This window comes from Myiozetetes cayanensis, unplaced genomic scaffold, assembly GCF_022539395.1.
Source record: "Myiozetetes cayanensis isolate MyiCay16 unplaced genomic scaffold, myiCay2020 scf5-8, whole genome shotgun sequence".
Lineage (NCBI taxonomy): Eukaryota > Metazoa > Chordata > Aves > Passeriformes > Tyrannidae > Myiozetetes > Myiozetetes cayanensis.
In genome coordinates, this window is record NW_026087742.1 from 29,079,835 (window position 1) to 29,098,730 (window position 18,896).

General features: G+C 40.5%; 1 protein-coding gene and 1 long non-coding RNA gene across 2 annotated transcripts in view; one reads left to right on the top strand and one right to left on the bottom strand.

Moving 5' to 3' along the window:
- The window catches only part of LOC126649512 (ovostatin-like), a 31,413-nt gene extending 13,905 nt beyond the window's left edge, over positions 1-17,508 (bottom strand). Inside the window, exons 1-20 of the mRNA XM_050333720.1 lie at positions 17,444-17,508; positions 15,720-15,903; positions 14,915-15,071; positions 14,186-14,238; positions 13,692-13,712; positions 12,775-12,943; positions 11,466-11,550; positions 10,682-10,799; positions 9,966-10,086; positions 9,629-9,738; positions 8,617-8,775; positions 7,682-7,906; positions 7,404-7,461; positions 6,227-6,372; positions 5,671-5,814; positions 4,861-5,031; positions 4,119-4,239; positions 2,650-2,737; positions 1,704-1,932; positions 1,051-1,177 (exon numbers count right to left, since the gene is read on the bottom strand). Coding sequence (XP_050189677.1) covers positions 1,051-1,177; positions 1,704-1,932; positions 2,650-2,737; positions 4,119-4,239; positions 4,861-5,031; positions 5,671-5,814; positions 6,227-6,372; positions 7,404-7,461; positions 7,682-7,906; positions 8,617-8,775; positions 9,629-9,738; positions 9,966-10,086; positions 10,682-10,799; positions 11,466-11,550; positions 12,775-12,943; positions 13,692-13,712; positions 14,186-14,238; positions 14,915-15,071; positions 15,720-15,903; positions 17,444-17,508 — 2,551 coding nt within the window. The remainder of the gene's footprint in view (positions 1-1,050; positions 1,178-1,703; positions 1,933-2,649; positions 2,738-4,118; positions 4,240-4,860; positions 5,032-5,670; positions 5,815-6,226; positions 6,373-7,403; positions 7,462-7,681; positions 7,907-8,616; positions 8,776-9,628; positions 9,739-9,965; positions 10,087-10,681; positions 10,800-11,465; positions 11,551-12,774; positions 12,944-13,691; positions 13,713-14,185; positions 14,239-14,914; positions 15,072-15,719; positions 15,904-17,443) is intronic.
- Positions 5,728-15,481, top strand: LOC126649518 (uncharacterized). Its single transcript, XR_007631064.1, has 3 exons — positions 5,728-5,846; positions 14,935-15,100; positions 15,386-15,481. It is a non-coding gene; the product is annotated as an uncharacterized LOC126649518 (long non-coding RNA).
- Positions 17,509-18,896: the final 1,388 nt, after the last annotated feature.

An 18,896-nucleotide genomic window follows, 5' to 3' on the forward strand; every position in this document is an offset into this window, starting at 1 on the left:
GGCCATAACATGAGGAACAAAATAGGGGTGATCCTGGCCAAAAAATGGACAGTACTCACTAGCAGTTTCTACCTCTTCTTAGGCTTTTGCTGAGCTTTTTCTGGCCAAGAGCAGTGTTGCAATAATTTGGCTACAGCTCTGTTATGCTTTAGTTATGCCTCTTTCCCTCAGATGGAATTTATTAACAGAGGGACAACACTGAGGAGCAGCCTCAGTGCTGCAACAGCACTGAGGACCAACCCTGAAGTTGCAGAGTTGCTCTCTCACCCCTGCTATCATGGCATACTGGAAATCCAAAGGAGCTTTTTACTTGGAGCAAAAGGTGTCATTATCAGAGTTACCACGATGAGACAGCAGCCTTCTTTTTTTCAGCTCTGCACTATTATTATGCATATCCAGTTTTCATTTCACTGTAACTTTGCAGCTTTCTCAGTGAGTTTGAAATAATTCAGTCATATAGGGTTTTAGAAATAATTTTTTCAAGAAAAGATCCATCCATGGTTCATTTTAAGAAAATCTTTGCTAATTAAAAGTTCATTTGTATTTCAGCTTTTGGAGCACTTACACATGCAAGTAATTATAACTGCTTTTTAAAAAAAGGTAATGTTGACTTTAAGGCAGTGTAAATTAACACAGCTGCAGAATTGGATAGGAGCAAAAAATCCTCTTTGTCCATTGAGAATCCAGTCCAAAATTATAAGCAAATTTTATTCTTACTAAATATGTTTGGTTAGATACAAAACTGTAAGGTGAAAAATCATATGCACATTAAAAACTGACAGTGTTTCACACATCTGGCAAGTGAAGAGTTTGTCCTAAAATGGGCAGGGAATGGACTAACTAAAAATCAGAAGAGAGAAAATAATGCAACAATTCACTGCTCATTCAGTGCATCTAAGGGAGCTTTAGCAGAAGTCCAGTTCTAAATTTGTAGAGGAACTAATGGAGTTGTCCAGTAAAGCCTGCTTGTGGATTATTGATGCTGCATTAAAAGGTGGAAGTAGAAAGATCAAACAGGGACATGTCAAGAAGACGAAAAGACAATCTTACCAAGTTTGTGGGGGCTAACAGCCCAAATATAGGTTTTTCTTTCATTGGCACACACCCTTGCTGTGTTACCCTCTGGTGAAAGGATTTCTGCCTTGTAATCACTTGACTTCGCCAGTATGGCACTGATCTGAGAGAAAAGAAAGAAGGAGCAAGACTACAAATTAAATGGACTGCCCTTAAAGTTAGGCTGCAGAGCAAGGGAGACTTGTTGAAGAAGCTATTTGTCATCTACATCTGTGGGATTGTACCAGAACAGAGGGATGAGACATTTCTCAGAGGAAGTGGCAGACCCATCTCTTTTCTGCCCACTGCCAGTGTCTGGTTTTGACAGAATTACAATAAGACGTCTGTGGTCATCAGCTGAGTTGTCTTATTGAGTGACTGTTGCATAACTCAGTATTTATTGTGTTTTGCAAGCACATGTCCATACCCTCTGCTCAAGTTCCTCCTTCAAGAGCAAAAAGAATAGCTAAGTTATGTAGAGATAAAGAGCAAGTTCTCATTATTCATGAACCAGCCACAGAGGGAATGGACTAGGGAGAGGATATAGTGGAAGTTAAACACATCTGCATTTCTGGTGTATTATGCAGGGGAATTCTGGGATCTCTGGGAAACAGGCAAACATATGGAAAGTAAAAAGGAACTTGATATACCTGGACACACTTGTTGAGGTAGTTGAAGACATTGGCTATTAAATTGAATTTTTCCCCTCGAATGACAGAGTATGGCAAGGTGAGATCCACAAAGAATGGTTGGAATGCTGTCAGTGAAACAGGTGAGGTGATGCCAAACCCAGCGTCATCATGCACACAGAAAGCGCTGGCTTCCCATTCTGTGATGGTGTCAGGAATGGTGTAAATGGTATTGACCTCTCCTCTGGAACTGAAGAGAGAAAAAAAGAACAGGATGGCAAATGATCTTTGGAATTTTTCAAGACAAATTATATAATGGGCTTTCTGCTGGAGTTAATGTTTCTGTTTTCATCTCACTTTCTGCAAGATACTTCTCCATATTTTTTAAAAAAATTCTAATTCTTGAAGTATAGATCAAGATGCTGGTGAACTACATGTTAAAAAGCACTCAAATACTCAACTTTTTAAATTTAGAAATACAATTTGTTGAAAAACCAGAGTGCCCAAACACATAGATTAAAGCCAATAAATTTAGATTAATGGTCTAGAACAGTGCCTGTAGGTATAGTTAAGATAGAGATATTCTCATTTCAGATGCTGTGATTGACTGAAAGAAAAACAAAATAACCTGAGTTTTCTGCTGCTGAATTAGTAATTGGTTGAAAAATAACAAGTTTCGCTCCTGCTCTCTCCTTAACAAATATTTTTCTGTTACTCTTAGCCCTTATTTTTCCCCAAGAGAAAGATGGGGCATGGAGCACAGAATATTTGTCATTCATAGTTCAAGCAGGTTTGTCACTTTGTACAAGGTTGGGAGTGCAGTGGTCACTGATCAACATGAGAAAAGTAGACTCACATCTACAAAGCAAACACATGTTCCATGGTTTCTTCCCAGAACCCATTTTACCTGCATGAATTAACTGAAAAATTCACACAGGAGAAAAGCAGTGAAGATGAACATACTCACTCAGTGTGAACCAGATCCCAAATCCAGGTCTCAGGGAAGAATTTCCGAACAATGCTAACACCACTCCCACCAATAATCCTTGACTCATCTAGAAGCGGGGTTGTGGTAGAAGTACAATATTAGAGAGGTCAGGACAGAAGAATCTAAACTTCGGTCAGACATACTTGACACCATAAAAATGAAAACTAAGTATTCCGTTTGAGCTTTTTTCCATTCTTTTCCCCACAAAAAAGGAAAATTCTAACAGATCAAGGGTATGGGAAAAAACAATTTCTTATCTATTCTCTTTTCCTATGGGAAAAAACTAGAAAAATTAGCTATTTCATAAGACATTTCACTTCATTTCATACTGAAAGGTCTCATCATCCAGTTAAAAAGGCGTGCTCCCCATCCTCTACCAGTAGCTCTCTGATTTGCAAATGGGCAACAGTAGCCAATATTGTCATCAAAGCTTATAATGCTTTACAAACCTTCCTGAAAACTTAATAATTTTTACCCCATTCAGTAGTTAAAACTGCAACTGACTATCAAGTACATTAGAAAAGTACTTTTGTTCTTATAATCATACTACAGGTCTGATTTTAGGAACAAAGATCCTCTCTCCAGTTTTCCATAGGCTCGCTTGTGATGCCTGAAAACTAATTTAGCATGGAGGTACCTCAGATTTCATAGCTGTATCATGGAAATAACAATACTTTCTCATTCTGGTGGACCTACAATCACAGAACCACAGAATCACTGAAGGAAATCTAGGCTGGGAACAATCCCTGTAGTTCTCTAGTCCAATCTTCTTGAAGTAGAACTAGCTTCAAAGTCAGATCAGGTTGTTTAAGGGCTTTGTCCAGCTCGGTTTTTAAGACTAGCAGTGATGGAGACTCTAGAACCTCCTGTAGAACCCCTTCTAGTGTACAGAACCCCTTCTAGTGTACCACAACACTCATGAGGAAGAAATTTTTCCTAGTGTTGAATAAAACTTTCCCTTGTGGCAACCTACTTTGCTACTTTTGCTCTTTTTCTGAGCAATCTGACTTGAAGAAAGATAATCATAATTCTTGCTGACCTATAAAGGCTTTGGAGACTATGTGCTAAGTTGGCTAAGTGCTGTGTGAAGTCTTGACATTGGGAATTGCCATTATGTTTCTGAATCGACATTTTGTTTTAAATACATAATTGAATTATGATTTGCTGAAAGGTTCTGAGCTGAAAAACCCTGGAAAACTAATATCAGTTTATGAAAGAAGCAGCATCCCAGTACTCCCTGTCTTTTCTACATGCACTGTGTACCTAAGTGAGAGAGAATTGACTCTACTGCAAGGACTGTCAGAAAGAGATTACCGGATGCAAACTGGGATACGTAGACCTATTCCCCCCAAAAAACCCCAGCATACTGGCTGTTATTTTATACAGGCAACAGTTCTGAAGAGCAGGTAGGCTGAGAATGAAGACACAGAATTAACCCCTTCTTTTACCTGAGGCCTTGACATTGACGTGGCCACCATAAAGGTGAGGGTAATCTTCTACATCTACTTCTTCATTGCACAGAACTGGCTTCTGTAGCACAGAGTTGGTGAAGACTTTCAGACCCATATCCTAAATGTGAAAGAATTTGTCAAGTCAGTCAGGGCATGCACTAGCCACCAGTGCTTGTCACTGGTTTCCTCACCTCATCTCTCTCCTCCCACATCCCATCCCATTCCATCTCATTCTTTCAGCCCTGAGTGTCATAACTCTACCTCTCCAACCTTCTGTGTATTTTTTATGGAGCGGTGACACCTTGTGTTCTATAAAGGGCAGCAGTGATTGGTCTGATGTCAGCCTTATGTCCTAGGCCATGGGACCAGTGGGAAATGGAATCAAGCATATCAGAACCAAGTGGCCTAAATCACGGACACAAATCTTTACAAGGAGTGTCTGAGGTCGTGAGCCAAGGCCATGATCCTGCTTAGGAAATGTCTACTAAAACATGTTTACTAAGAAGCATAGGCAGGATCCCAGTGAATGTATCTAGTAGTGATTTTCAGTCCTCTCTAGTAAACAATAGGGATAAGAAAGCAGAAACTGTGTGATTCGAGACCTTAGGCAGTTTCAGATATCAGCTGCCTTCTCTTAGCAGTTACAACCTGAGAAAGCTGAATGCTAATTAGTTGAATGCTTATGTACACAAATTCTTCTGGAACACCTCCCACTTAAAGAGACACAGAGACCACACACCTTGAAAATGCTGTAGACATCGCCATCACGACTGACATTCACAGGTTCAAAGTACAAGCCATCAAAAAAGATGGTTTTGGTTGGGGTACACTCCTCTGGTTTGACATCTTCAAGGTTGAGCCCATTGTAGTAATAGCCATATAAATCATGCACACTAAGTTGGTAGTACACCTAGGAGGTGAGAATGAGGAGTGTAAACACAAGGAAGGTCTCAGGCAGGTGCAAAATCACATATATTCTAAGCCTGTGGTGGTCCCTGACCAATCCTGTTGATTTTGGTGTGCTTGCCTACTGATGCCTACCTAGAGAGGAATAAGCAATTTGGCTGGTGATACACAAGAAGGACTGGACTGTACCCTCCTCCTTCTGAACTGAAATGGCTTTGTGGAGTGATCTTGAGCAAAAAGCATGGAGATACACTCTTGAGTTAAGCCAAGAGGAGACTGGAGTTTTACAGGATACTGGGTGGCATCTATGGCTTTTGTTCTCAGCCCAAGGCCTATTTGAGCCGTAAAAATTCAATTTTGACATAGTCACTCCACAGCAAGGAAATATGCTGTCAAGGATTTACATGAGCCATATTCTTGGGATATGTGTTACACTGCCATGCTTTCCAAAATCAATGTTCTGCTATCAATTTCTGTCTTTGACATGTACAACTGCATTAGACTTTTCTTTCATTGCAGATGTTTCGTTTCCAAAGGAAAAAAAAAATAACGGCCAGCAGCAGAGAGATCACATGTGGGAACTCTGGATGTTATTCCGGGTGTTCCTAGTTCAAAAGAACACAGGACTGTGTATGTGGCTTACACTTTCAGCAGATAGCTCTTGCCCAGACTGATGAAGGATGCTTTGAATTGCTTGCAGGGCACAATAGGAGTTGGCAGCAGCTTCAAGGTGAAGTCCAACTTTAGAGCCTGGGAGACCCTGCTTCTCAGAGAACTTGAGCTGGACCTGGAAATTAATAAATCCAAGACAACCACATGGTAAGTAGGAGAATCAGACTGGCATATAGATCTAAATCTCACCTTTCAGCAGCACACATTCTATTTCCTGTGGGGCAAAGCTCCTACTGCTGGAATGCTCTTCTGAATCCCTGTTTGTAAAAATTCACCACCTCTATAATCCCCTAGCCACCTCCCTCTCCCCACTGTTTTGTCTGAGTCTGACCATATGTGTCAATTCCAGGGACAGCTTTTCATGATTCCAGCCCCATCTGCACCTTTTCCATTCCTAAAGGCCATCCCTTGTGCAGGGCTCTTCGTGGAGTAATTTCCTAACTGTTCTCTCAGCAAAGAGGCAGCTTATATGTGTGTGTATATATATATATATATATACCACTTAATAGGAAAGTGAAGGTTTTCACCTTGTTTTTGAAGCATACATCACTGTGTATCCAAGAGCTGTCAGCCACTACCTCTCCATGGGGATGCACCGTATAGACCAGCAGTCTGGCACTGGGGGCAAGCTTCTCAGTGACAGTCAGCGGGATGGAGAATGTACCTCTGGAAACTGTGGAAGGAACACAGACCAGAGGAAGACAAGCCAGCAAAAGAGATTATGCAAACCTCACCTTTGGTGGAAGGACCACATATTTCTTCATAACCTACTAGCACCTATAAAACCCAGGGAAATTGGATATTGGAAGATTCATCTCTCAGTGGCTGAGGAACAGCTCCTATCAGCAAAACAACAGATATAGAGGATTCTGAGAGCAAGGTGCTTTGCAGAGAGAGGTCTGAACTGAGAAGAGGTTGAACATGGAAACCTGTGCATGATTGTTATGACAAGAGCACAATATTGTCTTTCAGTCTCAAACCTGGAACTTCCAACACCAGAGAAAATAGACCAGTCTCCTGAGTTAAAGGGCAGTTCTCTTAACACTAAGAAATATGAAGTTCTTATCTACATGGGTGAAAACTACTAATGCATGGAAGGAAATTAAGCTTAAGACCAAAGATGGTAAATATGAAACAAGTCCTATATGACGAGTGAGGCTTACTTAAGCCACCTACTGAAGACTGGAAATAAGACAGGTTCTGCAAGAAAAGTTATTTTAAACAATGAAAGAATGAAGGTCGGGATTACTGTCATTTGTGGGTATTTGGAGACTTCTGAAAATGCAATAAATTTCAAGAGTTAACTGCTAAATATCCCTGTCAAATGGGACATCCATTATTTCAAACTTTAAAAAGTTTTATTATTCTAATTGATGAAGGCTAGGATGTCACAGAATAACTCTGAAACCATAAATACTCCTTGGCAAGAAATAAAACAGATTGAAGTTACATTCCATGTGTTTGATCACAATAAAATTTTCATCTTTCAATGAACAAGATAAATTTGATTATGATATGGGGGTTTAGATAGATGCTGCAGCAAATGCAAATGGTACTGCATATGGTAAGAGGTTATGGGATTTAGGAACTAGTAGCTGATTTATCTACAGTTCTCTGCTTTCATCACTTCTTACAAAACTTATTATGTTCTGGTGCTCAGAATGATGCTCTGAAGTACGAGTAGTAATACAGTCTCGGACTTACCACCAGAAATGCTGACTTGCTTCTGGCCACTGAGAGTAATTTTTCCTTTTGTCATCACCTGGGAAAAAAAAAAAAACAACACATGAAACTGGATCAAAAGCACCTTCTCCTTGCCACAATGAAATCACTGATTTTGAGTAGTGTTGTGAGAAGCCTCAGAGGCCTTGAGATCAAGCCATGATCTCTAACCACTGCCTAGTTGGGAGATTTCTGCCTCATATGGTGATCAAGAGAAGGTGAAAGAAAAGAGATGTTTTGGAAGTCACATTAGCACTCACTACATAGTAGAAGTTTGTGTGCGTGGCATTGCCGTAGCCCTCTCTGTTCAGGACGTAGTGAATGTTGATTGTTCTCTGCTGGCCACAGCTGAGCTTCTCCGGCACTGGCTCAATTCTCAAAAAGCTGTTGGTCCGTGAGTAGAAACGCCGGACCAAGAATGAGGCTTGGGGCTCCCTATAACTCCCCCAGATAAAGTCTGCACAGTCATCTGGTGCCTGTCTGACCTGTGAAATAGAAGAATCATACATGGAAAATTGACAGTGTGGAAAAAAAAAAAATGCAAGGCGGTTGAAAGGCAAAGGCACCTTTCCTCTAAAATACTCTGTTGGGAAGCTGATTCTTTTGGACTTTTTAAGCCAAGAGCAAGAGCTGGCGTGAAAAATTTGTGCTTCACCAGTGCAGAGCAGCCTATTGCAGTAGGGAGGCTATTTCAGATTCTTTCAGGCTTGGGACCAGTTGCATGAACTGCTAGGATTTACTGTGAATTAGAATGGCACTGTTCTCAAACAATCTGCTTTTTCTCAGCTCTTTCCATCATACCGGAGCAAAGGCACGACAACACGAGAAGACCATGTGATGGCAACAGGCATGAGTTTCTGCCAGCAGAAATGCAGGGGAGCAGGCAGCAGCAGTAAAAAGATGGTGTGCATTCAGGCTGGATGGGGAAGGCAGTGAAGTCTCGGAGGAAGGTTCTCTATCTCAGAGAATGAAGAGAAGGGAGATGAACACAGAAAGAGTTTCTGGTGGGAGGGAAAAGCAGGGAGGTGCTGAAGATCACTACAACCCAAAACCATGGCTGGGGTACAGACAGTCTCTTCTCAGACACTAGTATTTCTGGTGTTTTCTCACATTCATTTCACACAGATTGCTTCTAATCCCTCTCTTCAACAAAGTATTTTCTTTATGAATTAGACTGTAGCCTGTATTTACTTACTGCCAGCTTAAAACTGCGATCAAAGAAGTTGGATGTGTCAATGGAAAAAGCAGCAGTGCCATTTTTGTTAGTGGTATAGTTGGCCAGATATTCTTCATTGAGCTCCAGTAGGACAGTCTTGTTGGCAATAGGCTCACCCTTCATATTTGTCACAGTGACCTGAACAAAAAAAAAATACCCAAAGGATTCAGAAAAAAATTCAAACCTAACAACAACAGCGAAGAAATACTCTGCTTACTAGAGGATGCTCACTTAAGCACTGAGGACAATTGCAGGTCGTAGAAATCAAGAGTGAAATGTATTGAAGAGGCAAACACTCCTCAGTATTTTGAGGGAGCAGTTCTTTGACAGGCAAAGGCAGGTAATTCCCATCAGTGCAGAACAAAATAATGTCACAGAAGGAGGAGGAATATTCTTTGGAGAACATTGATTAACAAACATAAAGCAACCAGATGACTTCATGGCCAAGGTAACCTGTGGATCACAGCAGCATCTTTAAGCTCCTATGCATCTCTGCATACCCATTGTCTCCAGAGATGCATGTCCAGATGATGCTGTACAGGTCATCTTCCTTTTTGTACCTGGGTTTATCCTTCATGTGTAGGTCACAAAGAAGTCAGAATGCGCTCCAATATCTCTACTGCTTTAAGTAAACATCCCTGGGATTGTGTGGTGCAACACAGGGTAAATTCTACCTTCAGTTTAAGCAGAGCTATTGTAGAAGCATTTTCTTAAAGACTCCTCTTCCCCATTCATATGACCTTTCACTTAATTGCCTTTTAGGCATCCTTTGACTATGGCAGAAGTGGGACCCTAACACTCCAGGTATGATATAATTTTATTTTTTTTCTCTAGGAGTATTTAATGTAACAAAGGAACTATGCAGTCCTTGTTACCAGCATTATTATGGGAAGCTGACAGCACAAAGTTAGGGGACAACATGGAGCACATGCAGATCATCATGCTGGACCTCCGGGGGTTTTGGTCTAAATGTATCCTCTTAGGCACTCACCTCACCATAGTATGGAATTCCCCTCTTGTAATAGGAATCCATATTCTTGAAGAGCACTACGTCATTTTCATTATTGACTGTAACATGGTCATAGCCCTTCATCTGGATACCTGTGAGGCACACCCAGTGTAGAGAAGAGGAAACAGAAATCAGTCATGGGAAGAAAGCTGCTCCTTTTGATAAGCTGTAGGAGTGGTGATGCTCAGGAGGGAGAGCTACATAAAGAAAATTATGATTGTTCATTATTTGCCACACAGATTGTGATCCAGGGGATTCCTTTCAGGAATTTCCATGTATTAGCTTTAATCGGCTACTCCCAACCTGCACTTGGTGTTACCTGTCCCATTTTCAGTGACGATGCTTTCTATGTTGAGGCTGGCATACATCCTGGCATAGCTGCGGTAAAGCTGGAATTTTTTGATGGAGATGACAGTGTTGAGGCAGCCATCCTTCCCCAGCTGAAAAAGTAGCAAAAGGGGAAATACCATTTTTCTCAAGATTTGGAAAATTGCTCCTGAATCTGTGTTAGTGGGACTCCAAAGAACTCCCCTCCTACCCTACATTTCTCACTCCCCATCTCCCTTTCCAGATCACTGTTTCAATACCATTTACTCCAGCACATGGAAACTTCTCTCCTTATCCCCCATGTCTTCTCTATGCTCATGTTCCTTGTTAAACCCATCTTGTGTGATGTCTGTGTTGTATGACCACAGCACTTTGAGTCTGAGCTAGTGGAAAAATTAATAATTTGTTTAACATTAAGTGCCCTCAAAGACTCCTAGTAGAGGTCTGCTGATTAGATTTGGTAAGAACACAGTTCCAATATTTTAGGAATGATCACAAATTTACAGTTTCATGTTTCCCTCCCTCCTACTGACTCTTTCTGAGGGGAAAATCAAAGTCATAGTCTTTCAGCATTGCCTGTGAAGCGATGAGGAAAAACACACTTCTGAGATTGTCTCTCTGGTGTTCCCCTGTAAATGAAATGAAATACTGTGCTACATATTAGGGAGGAAAGTTGACTGGAAAGAACAGACTTGTCATGTATCATACCAGTCCAGTAACAGCTTCACAGGTTTTCTTCTGGTTTTGATCACACCGTGGACCATAAAAGTGCTGCTGGCACACATTGATTTGGGCATTCCCTTGTACAGGTTGGCCGTAAGTGTACCTAGGAGAAGATGAGACACAAGAATTCAATCGTGGATTTAGCATGAAACCTGCAAAAATTGCACAGCACTGCAGATTCTAAACCCCTCAGTATTGCCTGGACCACAGACAGAAGAGTAGTTGGGAATTAGGACCTGCTAGCCCTAGCAGAATTCCCTTCCACTATTTTTAGGCTGTTTTTGACATCTTGTTAAAAAAAGCCTGCTTTGCTGTTGTCTTTGCGTAGTCATTCTTCAAGGTCTGAAGCTGGAATGTGGTGCTGCACTCAGGGTTGGGATATCATTCCCTGCTGCTTTGCTGTTTCTCACTAATGCCTTACACAAAGCAGGTCATATTGCAGAAAGACCCCTATTCACCCTATTAGCTCATAGCACCCTGCATTTTGGCAGTTTCAGCCAGCAGTTTTAATGATAGACTCTCCTTTTCTGTATTAATATAAACAACAGTTGGCAAGTACGTAATGTTTGATTTGGATGCACACAAACTCAGTTCTAATTCTGCTATGTAGCAGGAGAAGAGTTATCATATTTTACATCACAGCAGTCATAGCTAAAGGAATTGCTCTAATCCATGCTCTCAGTTGGCAGCAGGATCTGTTTCCCAGCAGAGCACACTATCCTCTATCTCAAGGTTGTTGTGCACCAATGTATTGTCTTCAGATACTTACGAAGCACAAACGTTCACACTGACTTCTTCATCGAAGAAAGAAATCCTCTTTGGCCCAGCTGTTGTCACTTTAAATTTTGGCAGTACTGAGAACGCAATATGAATATGACTAATCAGCAATTGCATGCCATAGGCAGGTGTGTGTGTGTGTGTAAGACAGCAAAAAAACTGTTGCCAAAGACATTTTCACCAAAAAGGGAGAGGAAATAGTTCAAAGAAGAGTCTAACTAGGAACTGTAGGATATTACAGTTGAAAATACAGTAGAAAAAATAACCTTCAGTGGTAAGAGGAGTAACTTCTTTAAAATTAAATAATAACCATACTAATAATTATAATAGACACAGTAAAAACTGTGATAAATCACTTTAATCTCTTTTCTTAAAGAAAAGGGTGGGAGTAATGCTGATGTCTCAAACTACTTAAGCCCTGGAGAACAAAAGTTATTATGCAATCCAGCCCCAGTGAAGGAGAAATGCAACAGATTAAGTGGAACATTAAACACATCACTGACATTGCCTCTCTTCAGCTTATCTTTTATCCCATGCACCAGCAATACTAGACAATATATCTGGAAAAGGCCCTTTTCTTTTGCACCTGTACACAGGAGACTGGAAGGTGTGAAAGCACTCTGGAGGGTAAACAGGATAGCTGCTTTAATGCCCTTACAAAAAAACCACACAACTGGGAGTTGTCCAAGCTTTCTTTGGGGACTACTAAGGAAAACCAGCCACTGTAAGATGAGAAAACTTGTAAGATCAAAGTGAATTTGGCAACTCCCTGATATGGTCTATTACAGGATCACTATAAGGGCTTTGGCACCCACACTACCCACTGCTTTTTATCTTGCACTTCCACTGGCTACCCAGCCTCCCCCAGTAACAAACTGGTACCTGTCCTGTAAAATGTTTAGATATCTTCAGATTTCTGCTGCATAGTGCTCTTCATGTAGAGATGGCCTCCACAAAAGAGGACAGACCTGACTTTCATTTTGCCTCTGAACAGATGAGGAGTGTAAGGCCTGAGTGATAGGATGTGGATCCTGGAGTCACACAGCAACTTTGTGCCAAGACCAAAAAAGAATTAGACTTCTTAATTTAATCACTGAGAAATACTGCCTTTCTCAGATTTCTTTTAAAAATGAAATGCCGATCTGCCTTCACTTTGACCACCCAGTTCTCTCCATGTCTTTCTTTTCCAGACACGAAGTGGAGAATTCAAAGGGCCTAAACTTTGCACTAGTAGGTCTTGTCTGACTTAGGCAGAGTCAGCCTTATTGCTAGCACAGGGTAGTTTGTAAGCCTTTACTTACCATATTCCTCCACTCTGAAGGAGTGATACTCTTTTTCACCTGACTTTGTCTCCACAGTGATGTCATAAGACCCCAGAATAGGCTCTGCGATTAGTGGAAAGGAGAGCTGGACAATTCCTTGCTTAGATGCTACCTCCAACCACTGGAAGATCTTGTTTTGCTCTGGATCCTGGAGAGTAGAAGAAAGAGATGTAGCCAAACCTTTGTTACCCTGTTTCTTGTCTTCTTGCCTTCGTTCAAGTGTTGTCTCCTGATATATTGGCTAAGTGCATCACAGGTTGAATGTGATTAGGGGCTGATGACATGTGCTCTGACTTCCCATTAATTTTCCATCTCCACTTCTGGATTAAACAACCCTAGGTTTAACTGGGAATCAGCTACACTGACAGATGATCTCAGATCATCCAGAAATACTTCCTGATTGGGACACAGGTTGCTTATTTGTGACTCTTCTGGCACAAATCTTTCTGACTCAACTCCTTCCGTGAAACAGGAATATTACACCAGTCACCTTCAGAAAGCACTTTGAGATCTAGTGATGTGAAAAGTGGCAGAAGACTGATTCCTTGTAAGCCTGTTCCTAGCAGAATGTGGCAGAAAGTCATTATTCTTATGCCTGTATGAAAATGAGGCTATTTCACCACTCCATTTACTGTAGTCCTACCAAAGTAAGACTGGACTGAACGCTCTAGTTTGAATTCTAATGAAAGACACAACAACAGTCCCACGCTGCTTCTGACTAACAGCTCCAGTTGTGCTAACTTCTTCTCCTGTAGTGCTTGATAATGGATACTGCCACTGTTCAACTCCAAGTCCATTGGCTTTCAACAGAGTGCTGTGGATGAGCTTCCCTCAGTTATTGACTGCATGGGGAATGACGAAGCATTCTTTCCAAGGCAACGAGTGGCATTTCTTACCTCGATGATGATTCTGGGATACTGGAGGAGGAAAAAAAGGAAGAGAAAAAAAAATTATCAAAACATCAAGAAATTCACTGAGGAGACAGAGAAATACTAGAACATAAAGAAGGGTCTGAATGGCTTTCTCTGGTTAGAGAAGACTGAGCCCAGGAAATAACTGGGAACCCACGTCTGTAGTTTCAAGAGGATAACCGGTTTGGAATTTATCTTTTCTATAAAAACATCCATTTTTTTTTCTACATACATGGGGCAGGTAAAGTGACTACAAAACCTGTGTACTGTGAGAGATTTCCAGAAGTGCTTTCAGACCCTTTGCCCTCTCTGAAGGCAGGGAAAGGATGGAGTGTGAAGCTAAGAAGTTAAAACTGTTCTCAAAAAATACCAGGAGGCCTATCCCATGCTCTTCTTATTCAGTTTCTAAGGGATAGAGTCTCAGTGAACAGGTACCTCAAAAGGGTGATTGAAAAGTCTTGATTATCAGTCATACTTACTGTCTCCTGAACAGGTCTGAACTGGGTATCTAAAGTGACTACACGGAACAACACTGAAAAAGACATAGAACAAAAAAGGATCACAGAATTGTCAAGGTCAGAAGAGACTTCAAAGGTTGTCTAGTCTCACCATGAACCCAGCACCACCATAATCACCCCTAAACCATATCCCCAGCTGCCACATCCAGATGTTTCCATAATTTGCTTTATCAGTAGTGATAAATGACTTTGAATATACAACTGAAACAAAGTTTACCCAGTAAACTCTGTGCAGCATTGAAGTATAATTATGCTAGAGAGATAGCTAACTAAACTACAGCTAGTACTGTCACTTAAATACTGTGACAGAATCAGCACTTTGTAATAGATCAGCAGTTAAGCAGAAAGAGCTGTTGACAGGAAATTAGGTGCTTACTTAATTTTTATATTAATTTTATTAGTTTCAAACTTAGCCTATTATTTTCTATATTTTAAGGATATTTTTTATGTGACTGGCCTCAAGTAAACCTGACAGAACTCAAGATCCTGTAAATGAAATTAACTCAGTAAAAATACATGATCTCTACTAATTTGTGGCAATTTTGTAAACTGGTTTTATTTTTCACTAACTTCTGGTGATGCCAACATCAGTTGAGGTCTTTTATTCCTCAAGAGGAAGTTTTTGTTGTCCTAGACCCGCCCTTGCACTCAAGTTCTCACTTCTCTAGCTGACTCAAACTAATCATCCACCTGTTTGCCCTGGTTTGTAGATGGGTTTGTCCGTCTGGATGAAGACAGCATTATCCACATTCTGAATTGCCACTGATCTTCTCTCATCTAAGTCGACTGTGGTGCCTTTGGCAGAGAAGGAAATGAATGCCAGAGGATCAGAAGTAGCAGGTGGGACCTGGAGAGGAACAAAATCCCAGAGAAAAGGTGATAAACAAGATATGTTGATGTTCCCTAATTCCCAGGCTTATTGAGTAAGATACTGACAGTCAGTTGAGTCAAAAATACTTTATACAGAGTCATGAGAAGCCCCATCATGGACAGTGAGATAATTTCTGCTGTGGAAGTCCCATAATCTGTCACCAGGTACTAAGATTTGTAGCTATTCTCTGTCCTGTGTGTTTCACAGCCATATACTTCAATTTTGAAGTGTTTTCTCCTGCTGTGTTCAGAAAGACCTAACCTTGGGACTTTTTTGTCTTGTCTGCATAGATGTTGCAGGGTCACAAGAAAGGGAATGAGCATCACCCAATCTGGGTTCTCCAACTTGACACTTAGACAGTCCCAAATGGAGCATGCAGCTGTGATACAATCTAAAGCTTTTTTCTGTTCACTCTGTGAATGAAAATGGAAAGTTTTTTCCTACCTTGCTCCTACAATCCATATGTCTTTTTTTTTTTTTTTTTTTTTGCTTATTTTGCTGAGTCTTTACAGCAGTTTATTTTTTTATATACTTCATATTCTTTCTTTCATTGACAAGGATAGTCACAATCAGAAGTATTTCCAGCTTCTACACCTTCTTTAGTAGTTTCAAAAGAGAAAATACCTTGAATTCACCACACTTGAAGAAATCATTCTTTGTCACGGATTCCTCAAAGAGAGTCTTTTGGATACCGCCATATTCCAGGACAACATTCATGGAGAGAGGCTCAGTGAGGTTGTGGAACTGCACACAAGCAGTCTGTGGAGAGTCGCTCCGCACAACTGATGGGACCAGCAGCACATACTGTCTGTAAGATGACAAGACCAAATCAGAGAGTGCAGTCATGGAGGAAAGTCAGAGCAAACAGGTGAGGAAAATACCACTGAAAGGTGTGAAAGAAGACATGGTCCGAAGTTTGCTCAAATTGGTGGAAGGATCTCCATTTCTTTTGATGAATTTTAAATAATATGCTAAAGTAGTACAAATGTCAACTTTTTAACCCCTCACATTTCTTTCTGAGCTGAGAGACTGGTATCATTCTATGGAGTGTCTTATCTAGCATGATACTGCGTCTTTCCATTCCATATAATTACATAGCTCTGATTACTAAACACCTGACAAGCATATCTGCATTTATCCTCCCATGTGTACTTAAACCTCTATAACATCCCATAAGGAGGAGTGATATTCAGTTTCTTCTTGCAATCAATGACAAAAATACTAGTTACCTGCTGCAACAATTTTTAAATTCCTTTTTCTCTGGATATCTCTCAGATGAGAACTGACATAAGTCAGTCCACATAATGCACAAGAAATGATCCAGCTTTTCCATTTCACAGAATATTCCAGAGAATGCTCAATCTAACCTGTAAGCTCTATTGTGTTCCATGCCTCTGTTTCCACGTTTCTCCCTGTGTTCTTTCCTTTGTTTCTTTCTTCTATTGAACTTTTTAATTTATACTGCTCTCTATAATTAAGAGAGCCTTCTTTCCCAGACTTCTTCCTCTGAAAAGCATTCCTTCATATTTGCTATACTTGTCTAAAGTTCTGCTGCTGTCCACCAAACTGGTCTTTCCTAACAATGTATGACAGAATTAACTTCTCTAGCACAACATGAATCACACAATCTTTTCATTCTAATCTGATCCTTTCCTTTTTTCTCTCCCACAGCTTTGCTAGCTCATATTGCCTTTATTGTTATTTTCACTTGCCTAGTTCAAGCTGCATGAAATACAAAGACCAAGAGTAAAATTAATAAAATTAACAGTGTGTCTGAGAAAGCTAAGCTCTCTTTCACAGTGTTTTCATTTAGAACTTTTGAGAAGGGGATTTAAGCTCTAATGTTGGTGCATTTTTGAAAATTGCGGCTGAAATCTTCTGTTTGTATAAAGACAAGGACATTGACAGTGCTAATATAAATACTGATACTAATAATACTAGGATTGCCATTCAACGTAGTCTCTACCACTAGGCATTACCTGGCCTCTGGCACCTCCTCATACACCATGCTCCCTCTGTGCTGCTGATTATATCAATCCTGATCATTAGTATTACTTGCTAGTCTAGTCTTGAATCTCCTTCCCACTTTACCCATGCACATCAGACTTTGTCTACTTCAGTTTCAGGTTTTTGTCATTCAAATTAAATTTCATAGCAGTCTCCCTCATAGAATGATGGAGAGCATCATTCCAAACCGTCCTTCACTGTCATCTGCTTCCATTTCAGACAAATTTAAGCAACTAGTTCTCAACACCCTGTTTATTATAGCAGTGTCCCAGAAGAAATAAACTTGTGGGAAATATAATAAAATATGTTATCATAAAAACACAGAATGTATGATCACTTACGTTTCAGAAGACACTATGGTAAACCAGTTCAAAGACAGAATACCCAGAAAAATCCTTGACCACATCTCTACCTGTGAAGAAAGGAGAGAGACTGATCTCAAGTTGACAGCTTGTCTCTGGCTTTTAAATTGGCCTGAAACAGTGCTCCTCCTCCATGGCTTCAATCACACTCTCACAAAAGACATCTACATAAAATTTGCATACGTTCATTTTCCTCCCTACTGTCTGTTCTCACACTCCTTGGACTCTCAAACAATAGCTTTGGAAAGCTCTCGTATTTCACATAGCTTTGTGAGGTATTGCCAGCCAAACCGGTTCCTGCCCATATGATTGTTTCATTGAAGCTTACCTCTTTGATTGTCATGCCACTGGCTGAATGTTCCTTAATGTTTCAACTTGTCAGTATTTGCCATTGCCTAAGTGTTTCGTTATTCTGCAGAAATCTCCAGCAGATAGATATCACAGCAATAACCATATAACCAAATACAACAGAAATAACCATAACACAGTGCTATTCTGTGTCTGCATGGGGTCCTCATTAAAAATACAGCATCAATTAGAACACAGCTGTACCTGCATTCAGAATGGCACTAAAGGAAGCTCCTAAATGTAATCTCAATTTCTTACTGCAGACACTAACATTAAGCAAGGAGTGGTGTTGGCTAGTTGTCTGTCATTTTTGCCAGTGGTCAGGACAATCATATCTCTAAGGAAAGGAATCTGATAACATTACTTCATTTGTTTATTCATCTGTCAGTCTGCTTTTCCCCCTCATTCCTGCTCCCCCCATTAAACAACTTGTGAGTCTGTTGGTGAATTTTTTGTAAATATGACTGAGAACAAGTTTCAGAATAATCAAGATATAGAATCACAAAATAATTTAGACAGAATAGGACCTTCTGACATTATGTGGTCCAATCTCTCCTTCTAAGCAGTCATGTTTTGAATATCTTCAGGAATGGAGAGTCCACATCATCCCTGGACATCTGCTCCCCTGCTTAACCATCCATGCTGTGAAGATTTTTTCCCTTAACTCAGAATTTCGCATATTATAACCTGTGTCCATTTTCTCTTGCCCTTTCACTGTGCAATCCTGGCAATAATGTTTCCTTCTTCTCTATAATCCCACTTTACACTGTGGAAGACTAAAATCATGTCCCCACAAGCCTTTGTTTCTCCAGGCTGAACTAAATGAGACTGTCTTTTTCTGTAGGTTTGTTCCAGTCCCTGAACATCCCAGTGACCTCCCATTGGACTCCCTCCGGTCTATTAATGCCTTTCTTGTACTGAGGAGCTAAACCTGGATGCAGAACTTCATCTGCTAAATAGAGGGGAAGAATCAATTTCCATGATGTGCTGGCTAAAATCTTGGTAATACTACCAAGGCAACTAAATATCTATGGTAATTTGGCACTGCATTCACACTCTTAATAAGGAAATGGAAAAAAAAAGC